The 18,921-nt window shown below is 44.6% G+C and overlaps 1 protein-coding gene across 14 annotated transcripts in view; it reads right to left on the bottom strand.

Moving 5' to 3' along the window:
* The window catches only part of SEMA5A (semaphorin 5A), a 475,859-nt gene that overhangs the window by 147,781 nt on the left and 309,157 nt on the right, over nt 1–18,921 (bottom strand). For all 14 annotated transcript variants that reach the window (XM_087867978.1, XM_045795947.2, XM_045795944.2 and 11 more), the window contains exon 8: nt 2,350–2,635. In XM_087867978.1, coding sequence (XP_087724104.1) covers nt 2,350–2,635 — 286 coding nt within the window. The remainder of the gene's footprint in view (nt 1–2,349; nt 2,636–18,921) is intronic.

The following is an 18,921-nucleotide window of genomic DNA, read 5'->3' as shown; positions in this document are numbered from 1 at the left end:
TCAGAGACCCTTCCTTTTTTTTTTTTTTTTTTCTTAATTTAAAAAGCATTTTAAATTCAAAGAGTCAGAGAGAAAAACCTGACGTAGGAAATCTTGAAACCTCAAATCTGGGCTCAAGCTCCGCAGAGGGAGCTGTAAATGGGAGGCTCTCAGGAGCTCGGTGCCCTTTTACGAAGTGTGGCAACAGTGAAATATTGTCTGGTGAAGTAAATCTGCATTTTCGAGCACAGCTCTGGTTTTCAGCCTCTGGGGGGCGCCAGTTTTAGACACCCGGGAACAAAAGGGTCAAACCTTCAGAGACCCACACTGCAGGCCTATGCTGCCCGACTCACGGCCAAGGGGCTGAGACAACCACCCAGTCCTGGGGCAGAAGGAGCTGGAACAGTGACCTTTGTCTGCACTCCCAGCACTAAGAGACCATGATGAATACAAGGAGGCAACCCAAAACTGTGCGCAGAAGCACCGAGAGCTTAGCCGCAGCGTGAGGAAGCCATCCAACGCAGAGCCGGGCAAGAATTAACCGGCTGCCTTGGATCATCGCTTTCTTTCAATTTGGGGCAAATCTTGCTGAGAACGTGGTCATCTGTCCAGAGGGTAAGATCAAGGCTGAGATACAAGAGGGAGGAGGCGGGTTCTGTTTTGGGACTAGAAATGGATGATTCAGACAGTTGTTCCCAAGACCTGGTGACAGTAAGTGTTGAGGGAAAAGGACGATCTAGCCATTCTGTCTCGGCCTGTACGGACGCTACATACTGGGGGGTTTCCAACATGATGGGCACCTGCAACACTACACAAACCGTCTGGAACAGTCTGAAACTTATTTTTGCGAGTATCTAAATTGACCATTCACCACTGGAATGGCCCAGATGCGGTACTTATATAACTTTTTAAATGGTTCGTTTTTGCCCAGAGCCAGGGGAATGAACTAAGTAAGTCAAGCTCCCATTGTGTGTAAAACTGATGTCAACTCAGCAACTGAACATTCATCTTGTGCGGCCAACACTATTTCTTAAACCAGGTTTTGGAAAGCAAATCAACTTCAGAAACTATAAATTGATTTTTTAAAAGAAACTTATCAAGGAGGGAAAATAACCTCTAGGGTTGAAAACCAGGTTTACAATAAGGTGGTCACAATGGGGTAGGGGTGGGTGGAGAGCCATCTATTTCTGTCTTATTCTTCTAACTTCATGTCAGAAAGAAGACTCTTCGTGGAGTAAATGTTATTATCGAGCAGCTGTTAACATTTAAACTCAGTTGGGGAAAGAGCAAAAGAGTAACAGGGAAGGAAGAGCAGATGAAGTGAGTCTCCAGCAATTTCTGTAGGCTTCTCCAATTCTCCCAGGACTGTGAGGTTTCCTGGGACATGGGGCTGCCCTCCACTCCGAAGCCAGGACAATCCCACACAAGCCAGGGTGGCTGTTCACCCCACCCTTTACCAGCACTTCAACCCACCCTGATTCAGGTTTTCTGCACACTGTTAGGTCACCAGATTAATATTTCAAAGACGGTTCAAAGCAGAGCCCACACTCTGGACCACCGTGACCACCAGCAAAAGGGAACCCGGAGTCTGAGTAGGAAAAGATGATCTGTCGCCTCTGGGGGTGGGGCATGATCCTCTTGAGTCTTTCAGGGCACAGCAGCTAAGAATACGAAATAAGTGTGGGTCACGCCACACTCCTCCAGACTAAGAGTGAAAGAAAGACCAGGAAACTTCCCATGCTTTCCCTGGTCCAAATTTTGTCAGTTCTGGAGCTAGGAGTAACTCCCCTCCAGAAAAAAGACATTGTTTTTTTAAGAATATTTTGAACATATAATCATCATTTTAGAAATGCCTGCCCAAGTTAGCCATGTCCGGGAACAATGGTTTAAAACATAGCTACGGGAAAGTGAGAATGTGCATTTCACATATGAGCAGAGATTCAGGCCTGAGTGACAGTATCTCAAAGATCAGACTCTTGAGACAACACTGCCTTCATTATGCACAAATGCATGACTTGCATGTAGAAAAAAAAATGCAGCTGATTATGTACCAGCATTTCAGAAAGCGCCCAGAACACACTGGCAAATCAGGAAGGGGAAATTAATGGTCAAATTAATTTGATGCTACAATTACCTAAGGAGAGATTGAAACTTTTTTGCTTCACTTTATTTTCCTAATACCAGTCTCAGAAATCACATAATTGTTGCATAATATTTAATTCATACTCAAACATGTATTTGGCCATTAGCCCAGTAAAATAAGAAAGGTTTCCTTTAAAGCAACTTTCCAACCTCAAAGGTCAAAGAACAGTAGACTCATTCACCATGAACAGAGGAGCAGGGACTGAAATTGCTTTTCCAGTTACTTACACGTTGGTGGTAAAGATGCCGTAGATCAAATCCAGCTCGGGCAGGAAGAACGTACTCTGCAGTTCATTGTAGTAGAAGGGGACCTCGCCGGGCCGGGAGCAGTTCAAGCGAGCCTTCATGAACGTGGTCCAGGTGTCCTCCAGCAGGAACCGCCCCCCGATGTCGTTCTTACAGACCCGGGCAGCTCTGGAGAACACGGTTTTCCCACAGTCGTGCTCCACGGCATTTTCTCGGAAAAAGAAGTAGGTGAAATTCCCGATGTCATAAGATGACACGAAGTTTGGTTCTGGAGGCCAGAGGAAAGAAGGAAAGTGTAAACGTTCATCTGATGTTTCTTTATGTCTGACCTCCTCAGTATGTTATCCAAGGAGACGCGGGTTTGTGCAGACAACACACCCAGGTTTCGAGGGATGCATGGGAGCGCCGTGAGCAGCTCAGTGATCTGTGCTAAGAGCAGAACTCAGGACACAAGTTCCAAGGGAGAAGAAATCGCCCACATGATTCCACATATAAGCATCCCGAACAAACACAGCACTCAAGTCACAGAACGTTAACGCCATCAAAACTGGGCAGCAGCACTTGCAATACACTTGAAAGCAACACATACTACTTATCTATTCTCATGTGACCTTCAGAAAGCATAGGAGAAAATGAGATTAAACATACGCAATGGGATTCAGAAGATAGGAGTCTAGTATCATGTTTGTTTGTGTAGATGACAACAAAATTCTTTGATCTTACTTGTACAACGTGAGTATGACTGACATAATTTATGTGCTTTTAGTGAGAACTTGAAGACGGTTTTCATTTGTGAAAACTGAAGCAAACATTGAAACTATCAGGTTAGTGTCCCGAATTCACTTTAGCAATTCCTGTTACTATGGTGACCATGGAACTGCGAGGACCAGCCCTTATTTTCTTATTTTTGGGTGGCTGGGAAATCCACATGGAAAGAGGGGAGTGTATGGAGATGGGGTCGTTGCCTTCCAGCCTTCTGGTCTCAAAATTAGCTTAAAAATAGGGATTCAGAAATGACAAAATTGTGGCAAAATCTTTGCTTAATCACCAAGCTCATTAGGAGTTTAGGAATTTGATAGTTTGTCAACTGAATTTCACATTTAGCATTCGAAGTGCTAACTTCATAGCTTCTTATTTGAGTTCTCTAATGATAGAGACGATACCCTTTCAGACATGGATACGCCTTAACGTTTATCTTGAAAAATTCTAATGACCAGGTTTGATTCTTACCCTTTCCTCTACTGCTAGGGGCTTTCTATTCAATTATCAAGTGTCTGAATTTTATGATGTCTTTACAATAATACACAATAATGTTTTGTGTTCAAAATTAATGGAAAGATACATACAACACTATATCCACAAGGACACATTTCAGGGACAATTAGTTTTGGGGGGTGATTCAATTGGCCTTGTATTTTGCCAGATCCAATCAGATTGTACCAACAGACGTGTTAATGGTAGGACTACCATTAAGTAGTTTTGGCTAAAGACAACCCATTAGTATTAAAAGGAAGACACACAACAGGCTCACCTCAGATCTGAAATGTACACATGGAGGTGGTGTTGACTACTACTCTTCTATCCAAAAAACTGTTGCCAATTTTCAATTAACACACATATTAGATATCATCACAAAATGCCTCATTTTAACTCAACTTTACATCGTGAAGGTGTAAGGATGACTCTAGGTCGTATAGGTTGTACATGCAATGTGTTCTTCTCAGTCCATGATATTGTTCTTAAATCATTTAATTATGGCAAGTAATAAAGACATCAATAATGACTATTTTTCATTTATAAACTATCAAACATCCTATTAGATCACCGTTGCATTAGCCTGAAATGGGTATAAAGGAAACTAGATCACATTGAAATGTATGAGATGGAAGTTAGATGTATTTTCTGTACAGTATGCTTCCATATCCGAGAGAGATGCTCGCAGACACAGGAGGTGATCTGTGTTTTGGGGACATACAGCCACATAAGGGGGCAATTTTTGAATCTGTGTTCACTGAGCCTCCAAAAGAGAATGACTTGTTGAAGAAGACCCCAAAAGCAAAGATATGGAACAATTACAAAACTATATTTGGCTTCTAAAGAAAATATTCACTTATATGTCTAATTCTAAAGAGAAGACTAAATCATTTCATGATCTGTCCTGTACCGAGGCTCTACAATCAGACTGTAGTTCGATCATTGTACTACAAACAAACTACGAAAATTATCACGATCATCACGACACCAGCAACCACAGAGCTGCCCTACGATGGAGAAAACAAAGAAAGAAGGTGCAGGACTGGATGTGTCTCCCCTGGGGCTATGGTCACCAACACACGTGGATGAGGTGTGGGCAGAGTCCACAGGATCCATGAAACACCCTCACAAAGACCTGTTCCTGCTACTCATTTGAGGACACACAGCATGGAGACCAGAGTGCATGTCTCTAGGAAGTCCTGAGCAAGAAAATGAGAAGCTGGGGCGCCTGGGTGGCACAGCGGTTAAGCGTCTGCCTTCAGCTCAGGGTGTGATCCCGGCGTTGTGGGATCGAGCCCCACGTCAGGCTCCTCCGCTATGAGCCTGCTTCTTCCTCTCCCACTCTCCCTGCTCGTGTTCCCTCTCTCGCTGGCTGTCTCTATCTCTGTCGAATAAATAAATAAAATCTTTAAAAAAAAAAAAAGAAAATGAGAAGTTGCAAAGATAAAAAGATCTATCACGGTTTCTTCCAGTCAAAGCTGAGTCTATAATATAAAAAGTTATCTACAGAGCAGTAATGCTACCGGGCCAGGCTCTAGACTCAGAGCTTCACATTCATATGCTTGTTAAACTCATAGGAATCACAGCGGTAGGTGCTGTGTTATTAGTTGTTAGTAAACTGTCCACGTTCACACAATTAGCCGTGGGGAGGCATGGGCTGGGGGTTACATCCTGAATCCAGACAGTCTGACCTCAGAGCCTAGGCACTACACTGAAAAAAACAATGGGCTGCAAGAGAATAATTGACTATATTAACAATTTTCAAGAATAAAACTTAGTATTCTGGACGATGCTTTAGAAACCAAAGTGGGGAAGAGGTTGACTCTGAAATGCCCAGATGAAACTTACCCTGCAGCTATTAGGGACATCAGGAATGACACAGAGAAGAAAAAGCCGGAAGAAGGAGCCAACAATCCAAGGGCTTATTAGGCAAGAGTACTGCTGGGAAGCATTTGCCCAATTCCAGAGACACGTTTCAAATGGCGCCACCGCAGCCCCGGAAAGCCAGGGAGTGACTGTTTATTCCATGTTCATCATCTGCTCACTGAGAAACCTCACTCTGATGTGTCTTAGAAGGGGGATACTGGCTAACGCCATGCAGACAGGCCCACGGCTTCCTCTCCACAGACAACCTCCAATAGCTCTCCAACCTCCCTTGAAACAACCGTATGATGGAGTGACAAAGCACATTTTAGACAGAAACGCTCAAACACGTTTTTTTCTGACTGAGAAAATGGGGAAGGATTTGTGCTTAGTGTGTAGTGTATGCTGTTCTCGAATCCTCCACACATTGTAGGTCCACTTAGGGAGCTAACTGACATTTGGAAACACATCCAGCTGTCCCGCGGTGGCCCTTTAGGACGATGATGGGTCCCTGACTGTGGGACCTGCTGTAAAACCAGGGAGCTCCATTTCCTGGAAAGCAGAGCCTTTTGAAACTCAGCCAGTATCCTGTTCCTCTTCCAAAGACAATAAAAGAGCTGGAATAATTGTTAGACAGACAGCCAAATATCCCTCGCATATATAGATATAAATCTGGAGGTGGGGGATGTTCGAATCTCACCAGCCAGTATAATAAGATGCATAGTGTTTCCCTTCCATTATTTAAGTTCTGTCTCTTGTTAAAATGCAATTCACCACAAACTAGTAATCTGTCACTCCTGAGTGAACCGAACAAGTCATAAATCAGGCACTGCCTTCTTGTCCACAATGAACGTGAGTGCGTGAAAGAGAGATCTGAGTGGTCCTTTATTCTTTATTGTCATTACAGCTATACATGAATAGAAGGTGTGCTGCCAATTCAGAAAAAAAAAAGACATGAGTATATGTCAGCTCATTATAAATACATGCACAGAGAAACTCTTTTTTCTCGTGTTTGCAAAACATATTGAGTTATGGATTACAGAGCATTTTACGAAATGTGTCGTAAGAGGAAATATGTTTCATTATATGGAACTCTTACTTTATACATTTACTTATTAGTGACCACACAGACAGGAGTAAGAGAAGAGACCTGTAAGATAATAAACATGAGTAATGAGAAGAAAAGCTTCAACATTTTTGAGAAGAGTTTGACCATGTAAAACCAAATGCTGCACATCCAAGTGGATCCTTCCACTCTGTATTCTTTCTAATGTAACATCTGCATCAGTCTGGAGGTGCCTCATGTTCAGTGGTTCAGTCTGATGACTGACCAAATCATCGATAGGTTCCTGATATAGAAATATTTGTACAAATTAATGCCAATGGATATTGAAGACAGAAAGGAATTCCAATTTGCCAACTTTACAAAAGTCTTACTAGAATCAGAATCTATCATGAATCCTTTTTCAATCAAAAGCCACCTTGTAATACACTCACCAAAGGCTGACTAGAAGATGGCTGGGCATGGGCCCCATGTGGTCTGTGGCTCTGCTCATCCCAGCTTGAAACCCTGGGCTGGACCATGGGCATCTGGAAAATGCTTCCCTTCTGTATGACAATTCAGGGCACAAAAGACCTACTTTGCTATAAGGATTCAAGAGACTGGTACACAGTAGGATTCCAATAAACAGTGCCTATAATTATTATTTCATGATTTACTCTTGATTTCCCTCTTAATTTATATTTAGTAGAACTTCACATAATAATAATGAATAATCAAACATGCAAATGTTAAGCTTAAAGGTGATCAAAATTTAAGAAACAAAAATAAAGCCATGCTCACTGCAAACTATTCCACAAAAAGGAAAGGAGTTAATGGACACAATCTTTAGACATGACACAGTGCGCCAGGCATTTTTAATTCCTTAATTTGTTGGTATCAGTCACCACCAAAACCATTTCCATATATATTCCTAGATTTCATACCCTCTCTCACTGTGCACATTTTTTCCCTGTTACACCTACATGAAAATCTGTTGCAGAGTGTTCCAAAGTAAACTAATTTCATCTGGGTATTTAGTAAGCATGGATAATTACACTAAAATTAAATTAAAGTAAGTACAATGTGGTTTAAAAGCCATTGATGTACTAAAGCTTTCCCTAAGACTTCTTGCAAAAGACAGACAGACAGACTGGTAGACAATACATGTTTGTAGGTGTGTCTGTGTGTCCGTGTGTCTGTGTGCGGGTCACATACACACATACCTTCCTGAGGCGTATGTATATACGGCTCAATACTTCCACCTACTGGCTGTGTGACTTAGTCAACTTATTTCACAGCAGACATTCCTGTCCTGTTGCAGAATGGTGGTAACACCACCTCGTGTGTATCATCGGGGAAATCAAAGGCGATGTGTGACAAGTGCCTAGCACTTAATTGCTAATCATCAAAATATAGATCACCATTTATTTACATATGCAAATTAAAATAGAGATTTTATATATATGTATATGCACACAAAATATGTAAATTAATATTAACATACATATCGGTAAACATATCAGGATTTATTTAACAAGCTAAATTATAAACTCTGCATTCCGTATATCAAATTAGGGTTTTTGTTCCCCTCAGAAGATGTGGCAGTAAACATGGGGGAGGTGCTCTAGATGGAGCCCTGAGAGCCAGCCAGAGCCCCCCTCCATCATCAGCTACTTACTCACCGCCTATGGTAGGGGCGGGCAGTGCGGGGCATTGGGGGTGCAGGGTAACTGACACACAGAGCTCATGCCCTCAGGGACAGAGCAAGGAAACAAACAAGACAGACCAACAAGTAATCACAGTGGTGACAGAAACAATGAAGACCACCAGCTGTGAGGGGAATTCAAGAATTGGAAAAGGAGAGGATCAGAGAAAAGGCAGAAGGATGGTTGGGGAGGGGCCACCAGGCCAAGACCAGGAGATACCACAGCTAAGAGGAGACCCCAAGAGTGGCCAGGAATGGAATGAAGCTCATATTGGAATGAAGAAATCCACCCGGCAGAAGTCCAGAACGGCAATCCAGGCAGGAGTTGGGATGTCAACTGCTCCGGGAGAGTCACTGAAGAGTTTGAAAGAAAAGTTTACGATCCATGTTCCTGCGTGTGTGGTGGTGGCAGTGGTCAGGGTGGGATGGGGCACCGAGTGTGTTCTGAGTGGTCACTGACAGCACAGTAAGCCCAGATCTCCAAGTGCTTCACTCACTGAGCACCTGGCAGAAAGAAAGCCATCGCATCAAACCAGAAACGTAGTTCCAGCCAACTTGATACCTTCTTGTTTCTGATGAAAATGTAGAATTTGCATGGATATGCTGATTCCAGCAGGAGAGCCAGTACCAACGGGACCTGTGCTGTCCCTCCCTGAGTGAGATCTGCCGTCCTTATGTGAGGACTCACCTTGCAAGCCCAAAGCTCTCCCCGGAACTCTCCCACTAGGTCTTCCTAGGAGCTTCCCTAACTGGCTGTTGTCTAGATGTTCTCGCGCAAAGTGACGAACACACCCTTGTCTGTTCTCCCTTGCTCTGTTCCAAGCACAAAGCTTCTACAACCTTTCCTTTCTCCCGCAAGCATCTACGATGTCATGCGTTCCTAGGCTCAATCTGATCAAACTCATTTCACAAATACGTATTTCTGAACATTTTCAAAACGGAAAGTTACCATTTACTGTGTTCAATTTTTCTTGATTATATTTTCAATGCAGTGGTTCACTTCTTTTAAGAATGAATCATTGAGCCTGCAGAATCGTGAATCAAAACCTAGGAGGTTTTTTTTTTTTAATTGGCATATTAACTTGAATTCAAAGATCTTAGAGATATTTTAATGTTTATAAAATAGTTTTAAAGAAGAAGAGGAAAAGATGTGAAGGTTCACTGCAAAAAGATACGGGGCTGTATGAGTATGTGGTTAGAATACGTCAACCTGAATGACCGTGTGGTCTTTGTCTCCTGAGCTGACCTGGGCCAGGGCAAGGCAGAAGCCGAAGAACAGAGTCAAGTATCCAATATGTAGCAGTGCATGATAAAACGTGAGAGGCCACTGAGGGGATAAAAAGAGTTTAACAGAATAATATGGAGACAAATTTACTGAAACACATAGACCTGGGGATCTTATAAACAGGATGACAATATGATTTATGAGCCAAACGGGAGCACTGTTGAGAGGGACAGGGAGCGATATTATAATTATGCCAGGGTGGCAGGAGGGACCTAGGGCTGTCACAAGGAAATGGTTCATGATCTCTAGACAATACATTGAACCATTTTCCTGCCTGGCGATGTAAGTACTAGAAAATTTCTCTCTTTTTTTAAATTATTTATTTAAGAGAGAGGAGAGCACACGAGCAAGGAGGAGAGGGAGAAGCAGCCTCCCCTCCAAGCAGGGAGCCTGGCATGGGACTCCATCCCGGGACCCTGGGATCATGACCTGAGCCGAAGGCAGCCACTTAACCGACTGAGCCATCCAGGTGCCCCAAGTACTAGAAAATGTCTATACAATATATTATATTCTCTCTGATGGGACATATGTTTGGTGCAGGTCTCCATATGACTTAGTATATAGAGCTGGTGCCTTTGGTCACACAATACCTTGGTGGGGAAAAGAATAGCTCATTCATCCATTCTCTCCTGAAATGTTCAAATTGAAAGTCCAAATGACTGACTGGCGAGTAGAGCTGTCACTGCAAGACGGAAGGGATTCTGTGCTCCCCGTCTTTCAGGCATTCAGCACAGAGACGGATCAGTGGGTGACACGGCTTGCAAAGAGCACCACAAGAACCAATTCATTCGTGTCACTTAACAAACTTTTGTGCCCGTGAAGGACTGTTTTAAATTATGCAACAGGCTCTTTTGAGTTTAATAATCCCTGTTCATCTCATCTCTTTTTGCAAGTTTGTACCAATAAGGAAACCCTCCTCACCTTCTCCAGCATCCCCATCCCTCTTCCATGGTAGCTCGTGCATAAAAAATGTGGACCTCAGGAGGGAGATGGAGGTGGGTTACGATGTTGCTGTTTCCCAAGATGTGGATAACACGAAGTGGGGGAGGGAGCCCATGGAGGGGGCAGGATGCAAGCTCTGGAGTGCGTGTGTTTGCAAATCCCGGCTCACGTACACATCAGCCTAGAGGCTCTGGTTCAGGGGGCCAGTCCCTCTGACCACAGCTTGCTCATCTATAAAATAAGGACAATGTCATCTCCCTTGGCTTACAGATGGCACGTGTACAGAGTCTCCCATCGACTGGCAGGTTCTAAAGAGCTATTGCGACCCTATGAAGATAATCAGATTGGGTTCACAGCACAATTTTCAATAGACCTGCGTCCCACACAAGATGGGCAATCTGCCTGCCTTAGAAAAGGGGGCTCTTCATGCTGGGTCCCACGTCACCCAACTGCTCACATGCTCTAAGCCCACGACACACCATCCTAGTGAGCTGAGACTTCACCCATTAGATGTCAGGCTGTAGCCTCGCAGCTGCAGGACCAAAGAGAGCCCACCGTTCACAATGACGCCCCTTTTAAGCATCTCCCCAGATGCCCGTTTAATAAAATATAAAACTAGGCTGCTGACTAGGCAATCATGATTTTTGTTTTGCTTTCCTGAGCTTCTTTTCCTTGATACAGACTTGACTTTTCCTACACAAACATACTTCATTCCTAGGCTCCACTTGTCTGTATTTTACTTGCCCTGTGAAAGCGGCCTCCAGTTGATGAATTTCCCGCTCCAGCAAGTGCCGTCCACCCAGGGAGCCCTGAGAGCACGTGATTCACACCATTAGGGACTGTGCTGTGTAGACTCTGCCAAAAGTGAACTCACTCACTGTCCCCAGGACCAGCCCGAGAGAGTCACTCTGACCCGGCCATGCCTACAGCTCTGAGAGGCGGCATCTGCTCTCAGGGAGACGTGCTAAGCTCCTCCACCAGGCACCTGTCGTCAGTGTGAGGAGAAACAATTTCTTCTTGAGTTAAGCACAGGGGGGTTTTCTCCCTCCAAGTAAATTATCTTTAATCATGAGGAGGTTACTCATTGTGCTTTAAAGACCTCAAAAAGACTATTTCAGGCACGGGGAGCACCATCAAAGTATTTCGGACCAGAAGTTGAGATTATTACCAAAAGAGTTCTCTTGGCTAGAAACATAATAGCTCATATGAAACAATATTGTTAAAATGAGAAGGCCTTTGATTTCAGGTCTGTCTGCTTCCACATGAGTTCCTGGTTGGAATCTGCAGAAATAGAAGGAGCTGGGGACCTCATCGGGACAACCCCGTGGACAGGCAAACACTTTCCCCCGGAGAAGGACAATGAGCAGGTCGCCGAATGTTAATAAGATGATGTCCGGGGCGCCTGGGTGGCGCAGTCGTTAAGCGTCTGCCTTCGGCTCAGGGCGTGATCCCAGCGTTCTGGGATCGAGCCCCACATCAGGCTCCTCCGCTAGGAGCCTGCTTCTTCCTCTCCCACTTCCCCTGCTTGTGTTCCCTCTCTCGCTGGCTGTCTCTCTGTGTCAAATTAATAAATAAAATCTTTTTTTAAAAAAAAAAAGATGATGTCCACGTAGACGCCCATGCTGATTTATGAAGGCTCATTTACAAATTGGTTTTTCCAAGTTCCCACCAAGGGTTTTTTGTTTTTTTTTTTCCCTCTGTCTGTTAAACCATGTAGTTCCCTTGGAACCCACAAACTGAATTTGCATACTATCAATTTGGAAATGTCATTTTCCCCTTTTTCATGGGTTTATTGTTTCCCCAATTTGATTGCCAATTTCTTGAAGGCGAGTTTTATAGCTTCCCTATTTTAAGCATTGACCATTAAACATTTATTATCCTGCCTTACAGTAATCATTTAATAAAGGTTATTAACGATGAGTATTTTAATGCATTAAAGCTGTTAAGGTATTTCTCTAAACACATAAATTTGTTTTCAGAGTGATTTTGGCACAGGGGGATAAATCTGATGTTGAAACTGACATTCATTACCAAACACATAACTCAATGATTCAAATTCCTCCAGAACATTATCCAATCGATTGCATTGCATTTGATAACTGAATAATAATGGTTGAGCAGGAGTTTCTAAATGAGATGACAAAGGAAGAGTTTTTTTCTGATGTTTGGACCTGAATCACTTTCGAACATACAAATCTATTTTTTTTTAATTCTGGGTTACAATGATGACATATTCCCTTTGCTTAACAACACCATTCATAGTTCTACTATTTACAAAATGTGCTTATCTCCTACTCATTCAACAAACGTGGATGGGCATCAACTGTGTTTCAGACTCTGAGTGAGATACTGAGAACTCAAAGAAGGCTCATATATAATCCCTGCCCTCAAGGAATTCTTAAATGTGTGCGGCGAGCAAAGAAGCAACTACCCATGTAGTAACTCATTCATTCAAAAAATATAGACGGGTGCTTACGATATGCCCAGCACTGCTGAAAGCATGTGGGACACATCGGTGAACAAAACACATTAGCCCAGCCACCGGGGACCCTCCATTCTAGGGGAGGGAGGAGACAAGCACTAAAGGGCACAGGAGTTAAGGATAAAAGCTGAGCATGGTAAGAGGGACCAGGTGGGTCAAGATGGGAGAGGGTGTCACTTCACATAAGGCAGTTGGGGGGCATCCCATTGAGAAGCCCCATCTGAGCAAAGCATGGATGGAGATAAACCAGTTGGCCGGGTAGATTCTGGGGGGAAAGAGCTTTTCTGATAGAACAGGGGGTCAGCAAAGTACAGCCTGCTGGCCAATTCTACCCACTAGCTATAAAAACGTTTTATGAGCACACAGCCACCATGAGTGATCAGGTGAGCACTGACAATGGCCACTACAAGGAAGGAATTGAAAAGCTGCAATGGGTTGGGGCACCTGGGTGGCTCAGTTGGTGAAGTATCTGCCTTCAGCTCAGGTCATGATCCCTGGGTCCTGGGATCGAGCCCTGCAACAGGCTCCTTGCTCAGTGGGGAGCCTGCTTCTCCCTCTGCCTGCTGTTCCCCCTGCTTGTGCATGCTTGCTCTCTCTCCCTCTGTCTCTGACAAATAAATAAATAAAACCTTTTAAAAAAACAAAACTGCAATGGGGATAACACAGACTGCAAAGCCTAAGGTGTTGATTCTCTGGCTTTTGCTGATCCCTGGGAGACAGCGAAGAGCCAGCAGCCCTGTGCAACATTTAAGAGACCAAAGCAGAGGGAGCAAGCGTTGGGAAGAAGGAGTGAGGACACAGTGGTAACAGGAGGCCATGGGTAGGGCCTCGGCTTTCTCTGCAGGTGGAATGGGGACTCTGCGGGTTTCAGGCAGGAGAATGGCTGAGAGCTCCGGTATCGTGGGATAAGCACATTCATACGTTATGCAAAGAAGGGATGGGAGAACCCATGGAGTCCAGGAAACTGGAACTCTAACTGGAGCTATGGGGGACAGGGGGGCAGGACTCGGGAAGAGGAAAAAAAACAAAATCAAGGTAAGTGAGGATAGCCTGAAGAGCGTGTGCACAGAAACGTGGTGGGGAAGGCGTGTCCCTGCACACTTTCCCTCCAAGGACGCCGCCAGTGCACACAAGGACATCGCAGGAGTCAGGGCAGAGAGAACGGGTGGAGCCAGTCCACAGGGGCAGGGAAGAGAAAAGAGCAAACCCGACGACAGTGTCAGTAGCCAGCCCTCGCTGACGGCCGATGGCACGTCCCACCACCTGCGTCTTGCTGCAACAGTAGGTGCAACAGTGCCGCTGGGCACCCAGTTATGGGTGTTCGGCCACAGAGTCGGGGGTAGTAACAAACTACCTGCAACTCTGCTATTAGACAGAAGGGACTTAGCTTGCTTGAGGCAGCGTGCTGGAACTAGAGCAGGTGTTTATGCTGCGTCCCTGGGGACATTTGAGCCTCGATAGGTTCTTACTCAGGGCTCCCTGTGTCCTGGCGGGATGTGAGCCTGGACAGGCCAATGCTACCATTTGCCTGAAGATTACCCCCAAAGCATGGAGATTCCCGAGAGGCTGGGGTGGCCAAAGGGCCCCGGCTTGCTGTGCTCTGTCCACATGCCCTGAAGAACATCCTGTGTTTCTGTGTGCTTCCCTTAGACTGGGTGTCCGTGTGCTTGCTTCTGGCAAGCCTTCGCTATGGTCCTCTGAGGGAAGAGTTCAGACACAGAATGAGCGAGATGAAATGCTCTTCAGCATGTTGCCTAGGAGAGGGGCACCCCTTCCCGAGAGATTACTGGGCAGAGAAGGGATGCTCAGCGGTCAGGGTGGCAGTTTAAGTGAACACTGTCCACACCAGTGGTCTGGAGAACGCAAGGAGTAAACAGGTGAAACCCAGCTGAGCCTTCGGCAAAGAGGAGACAGCACTGTCTGCTAAGAATGAGACGCTAGCATTGAGACAAGGAGGCTGAGGAGTGAGCAGAGGATTGACCCATACACAGCACAGAACAAAAAGTGGGGCTGGCATCAGAAATAAGGTGCTGCAGGGTAGGGCGGCAACATTTGAGCATTTCTTTTTTTAAAAAAAAAAAAGATTTAATTTATTTATTTGACAGAGATAGACAGCCAGCGAGAGAGGGAACACAAGCAGGGGAAGTGGGAGAGGAAGAAGCAGGCTCCCAGCAGAGGAGCCTGCCATGGGGCTCGATCCCATAACGCTGGGATCACGCCCTGAGCCGAAGGCAGACGTTTAACGACTGCGCCACCCAGGCGCCCCTTGAGCATTTCTTGATCAGCCCACCACTGCAGATTGAATTATATCCCACCATCCCCAAAAGATATGTTGAAGTCCTAACCCCCAATACCTGTAAACGGCACCTCATTTGAAATGGGGTCACGGCAGGTTGAATTAATATTAAGGTCATACTGGAGTACGGCGGGCCCCTAATCCAGGATGACCAGTGTTCTTACGTGAAAATGGCCAAGCGAGGACATAGATACACAAGGAGGAGGCCACGTGAACACAGAGGCAAAGAATATAGTGATTTGCCACAAGCCGAGGAATATCTGGGGCTTCCAGAGCTGGAAGAGGCAAGGAAGGGGCCTCTTCTATAATCTTCAAAGACTACTGAATTTTTCCTGTATAAGGTAACTAATTGAATTATGGAAAGGGCCACCCCTGTGTATAGGCAAATTGTCCTATGCACAAATTAATCACAAACACCAGATCTGAACACAAAAATTGTGCTGACCATAGTCAAAAGGTCTTATCCTCCAGACCCCTCTCCTGCTGAGACAATTCTCTTTCGTCAAACAAAATTGTTGGCAAAACCCGAAAAATGTTCAAAGCAAAGGAGTGAGTTCTGGTTGTGATCATAGGTGAGCAGCTGTTAGCTAAGTGACAGCCTGAGATGAGTAAGTAATGAACCCCGTGAGTTCACGTCTGTGAGTGAGTGTCATGAAGCCACACTTTCAATCAGCAGGGCCCGGGCTTTCCATTTCCCCAATGTGGGACCTCGGATGCTGAGGGGGGAGCTGCCTGCCGACCCCATGGGGTGGCTCGTGTCTCCTCACTCAAGAGGTCACAGGCTGAGTATTCTTAACTGAACACACCAGCTCCGGGTTTTCCAGCACACCCACTCAGCTCTCTCAAGAGTAAATCCAAACCTCTGCTCTCCATTTGCTCACTCCGTGCCTTGATTCTCAATCAGCTGAAAACTCTGGAGAAGAATCTAAGTGCCTCATTGAATGGGTTCCTAAAATCACAACAGGAAATAGGACCCTTTTTTGGATATTGCAGAACTAACTTTGTTTTCAGCTTGTTTGGGTTTCTTTATTTGTTTTTGTCTCATTGAAGGGGAAAGACATCTGTGCATTTTTATAGAAAGATGGCAGTCATCGCTAGAAAGGAAGAAATCTGAGACTAGGGCAAAAAAGGGGAAGGAATAACAGATACAGCAATAACCTCAAGTGAAGAAAGAAAATGACTCCAGAACACAGTGGGGAACTGAGACCAGGGCGTCTGGTCACGGAGCAGATGGGATGCAAAGTGGAAATTCCAATGAGGTCAGGAAGAATAGAGGCCCCTGCTTCCAGGCTCAGCAGCGGGGGAGAAGCAGAACTAAGTGGGGTCACAGCCCAGAATCTGTCCTGGATGGTCCATCAGAGCCAAAATCCAGGGCCAACCAGGAGTAGAAATGGTATCTCGGGGCTCAGTAGAAGTCACTGCCCCAACAGGGCACAGGAGAAGGAAGAAACACTCAACACTCAAGAACTTTCTGCTCTCTGCCCTGGGAGTGAGGGCCTTCCATTGTGGGTGGGTGAGGGTAGGTGGGGCTGACGGCAGCAGGGCCATCTGGTGTCACGGAATGAAGATGACAAGGCAGGCTGAGTGCTGACTCCACCATGTTTACCTTGGGCTGATTTTCAGTTTCTGCAGTTGGATTCTATCATCTATAAACCGCAGCACATTTTAGGAACCCAAAACATTATCCGTTATGTTCAACAAATAAGGAAAGCCAGCATGCCTATGGTGACTGTGGTAAGCAGGGTTAGCTCTCCCACCGCCCTTCTCACATCCCCTGACTCTCAGACAGAAAGCTTCCACCCAGAGGTTAATGGAATCAAACCATCTGATCAGCCAGTGGGTATCAGAGTCACGTGCAAAGAAACAATCAGTGTTTATAACTCATGCTATGACCTCAATTGTTTTTCCAGGGTATTCTTCAGAGGGTCACTTTTGGGGGGAAAAAAGAGAGAGAGAGAGAGAGAGAGAGAGAGAGAGAGAGAGATGGTATTCCTAATTACTTTTTACTTTGCTTTGGACAAACTCTAATTACAAGGTCTTTGGTTGGGGGAGGAAGATGATTTTGATTTTTAACTGGAAACTTTGCATGGTCAGAAAAAAATCAACAAATGAACAGAAAGAAGAACTTTAAGCTAAACAGATGAAAGCTTCAGGGCCCGAAGGGGGCTGAAACCAGTTCAACAGAAATAATGTTAATGAAGAAAGCTAGTTACAGCTTCAGTTTAGGAAAACAATTCGTGTTGCCTTTTTGAAGGGTAGAGAGTCACTTAAATTACCGGAGAAAGTTGATGAGGATACTCTCTTCTCTACAAGGGAGTCTTTTTTCTATTTTTTAATAATAATTTTTATTATGTTAATCATCATACAGTACATCCTTAGTTTTTGATGTAATGTTCCATGATTCATTATTTGTGTATAACACCCAGTGCTCCATGCAATACGTGCCCTCCTTACTACCCATCACCTGCCTATCCCAATCCCCCACCCCCCTCCCCTCTGAAGCCCTCAGTTTGTTTCCCAGAGTCCATAGTCTCTCATGGTTCATGCCCCCTTCTGTTTACCCCCCCTTCATTCTTCCCTTCCTTCTCCTACCGATCTCCCTGCTTTTTCTTATGTTCCATAAATGAGTGAAACCATATGATAATTGTTTTTCTCTGCTTGACTTATTTCACTTAGCATAATCTCCTTCAGTCCCATCCAATACATGAGAAACAAATAATCAAATCAAAAAATGGGCAGAAGATAGGAACAGACACTTTTCCAATGAACACATACAAATGGCTAACAGACACATGAAAAAATGTTCAAAATCATTAGCCTTCAGGGAAATTCAAATCAAAACCACCTTGAGATACCACCTTACGTCAGTTAGAATGGCAAAAATTGACAAGGCAGGAAACAACAAATGTTGGAGAGGATGTGGAGAAAGGGGAACCCTCTTACACTGTTGGTGGGAATGCAAGTTGGTACAGCCACTCTGGAAAACAGTGTGGAGGTCCCTTAAAAAGTTAAAAATTGAGCTACCCTATGATCCAGCAACTGTGCTACTGGGTATTTACCCCAAAGATACATATGTAGTGAACAGAAGGGCCATATGCACCCCAGTGTTCATAGGAGCAATGTCCACAATAGCTAAATTCTGGAAAGAGCCGAGATGCCCTTCAACAGATGACTGGATTAAGAAGCTGTGGTCCATATATACAATGGAATATTACTCAGCCATCAGAAAGAATGATTACAAGGGAGTCTTTTAAAGGCAACCTGGTGGCTGGTTTGACTATATTATTTGGAGAAATGTTTGTGCTGTGTTTATATATACATACACAAATAAATATGCATATATAATGAGCCTAAGCCAGTCATTCTCAACCAGAGGCATTTTCTCCCCCAGGAGACATTTGGAAACGTCTGGAAATTTTTTTATTGTCACAACTAGGTGGGGGGGTGCTATTGCATCTAGTGAGTATAGATAGGCTAGAAATACTGCTGCTAACCATCCTATGATAACCAGGACAGCCCCACACCACACACACATCAAAGAATTATCTTTTCCAAAATGTCAATAGTGCTGAGGTTGAGAAATTCTCGTCGACATAATTAGCTTGTACCTGACAAAAGGCCAGTAAATCTTTGTAGAAGTTGAAAGCTCGAAATAATAAATATTATAAGGGCAATTTCAAGATTT

This window comes from Ursus americanus, chromosome 15, assembly GCF_024610735.1.
Source record: "Ursus americanus isolate L20-20 chromosome 15, mUrsAme1.1.p, whole genome shotgun sequence".
Lineage (NCBI taxonomy): Eukaryota > Metazoa > Chordata > Mammalia > Carnivora > Ursidae > Ursus > Ursus americanus.
Note: the sequence above shows the minus strand (reverse complement) of the source record. Positions and strands in the feature narration are given on the sequence as shown.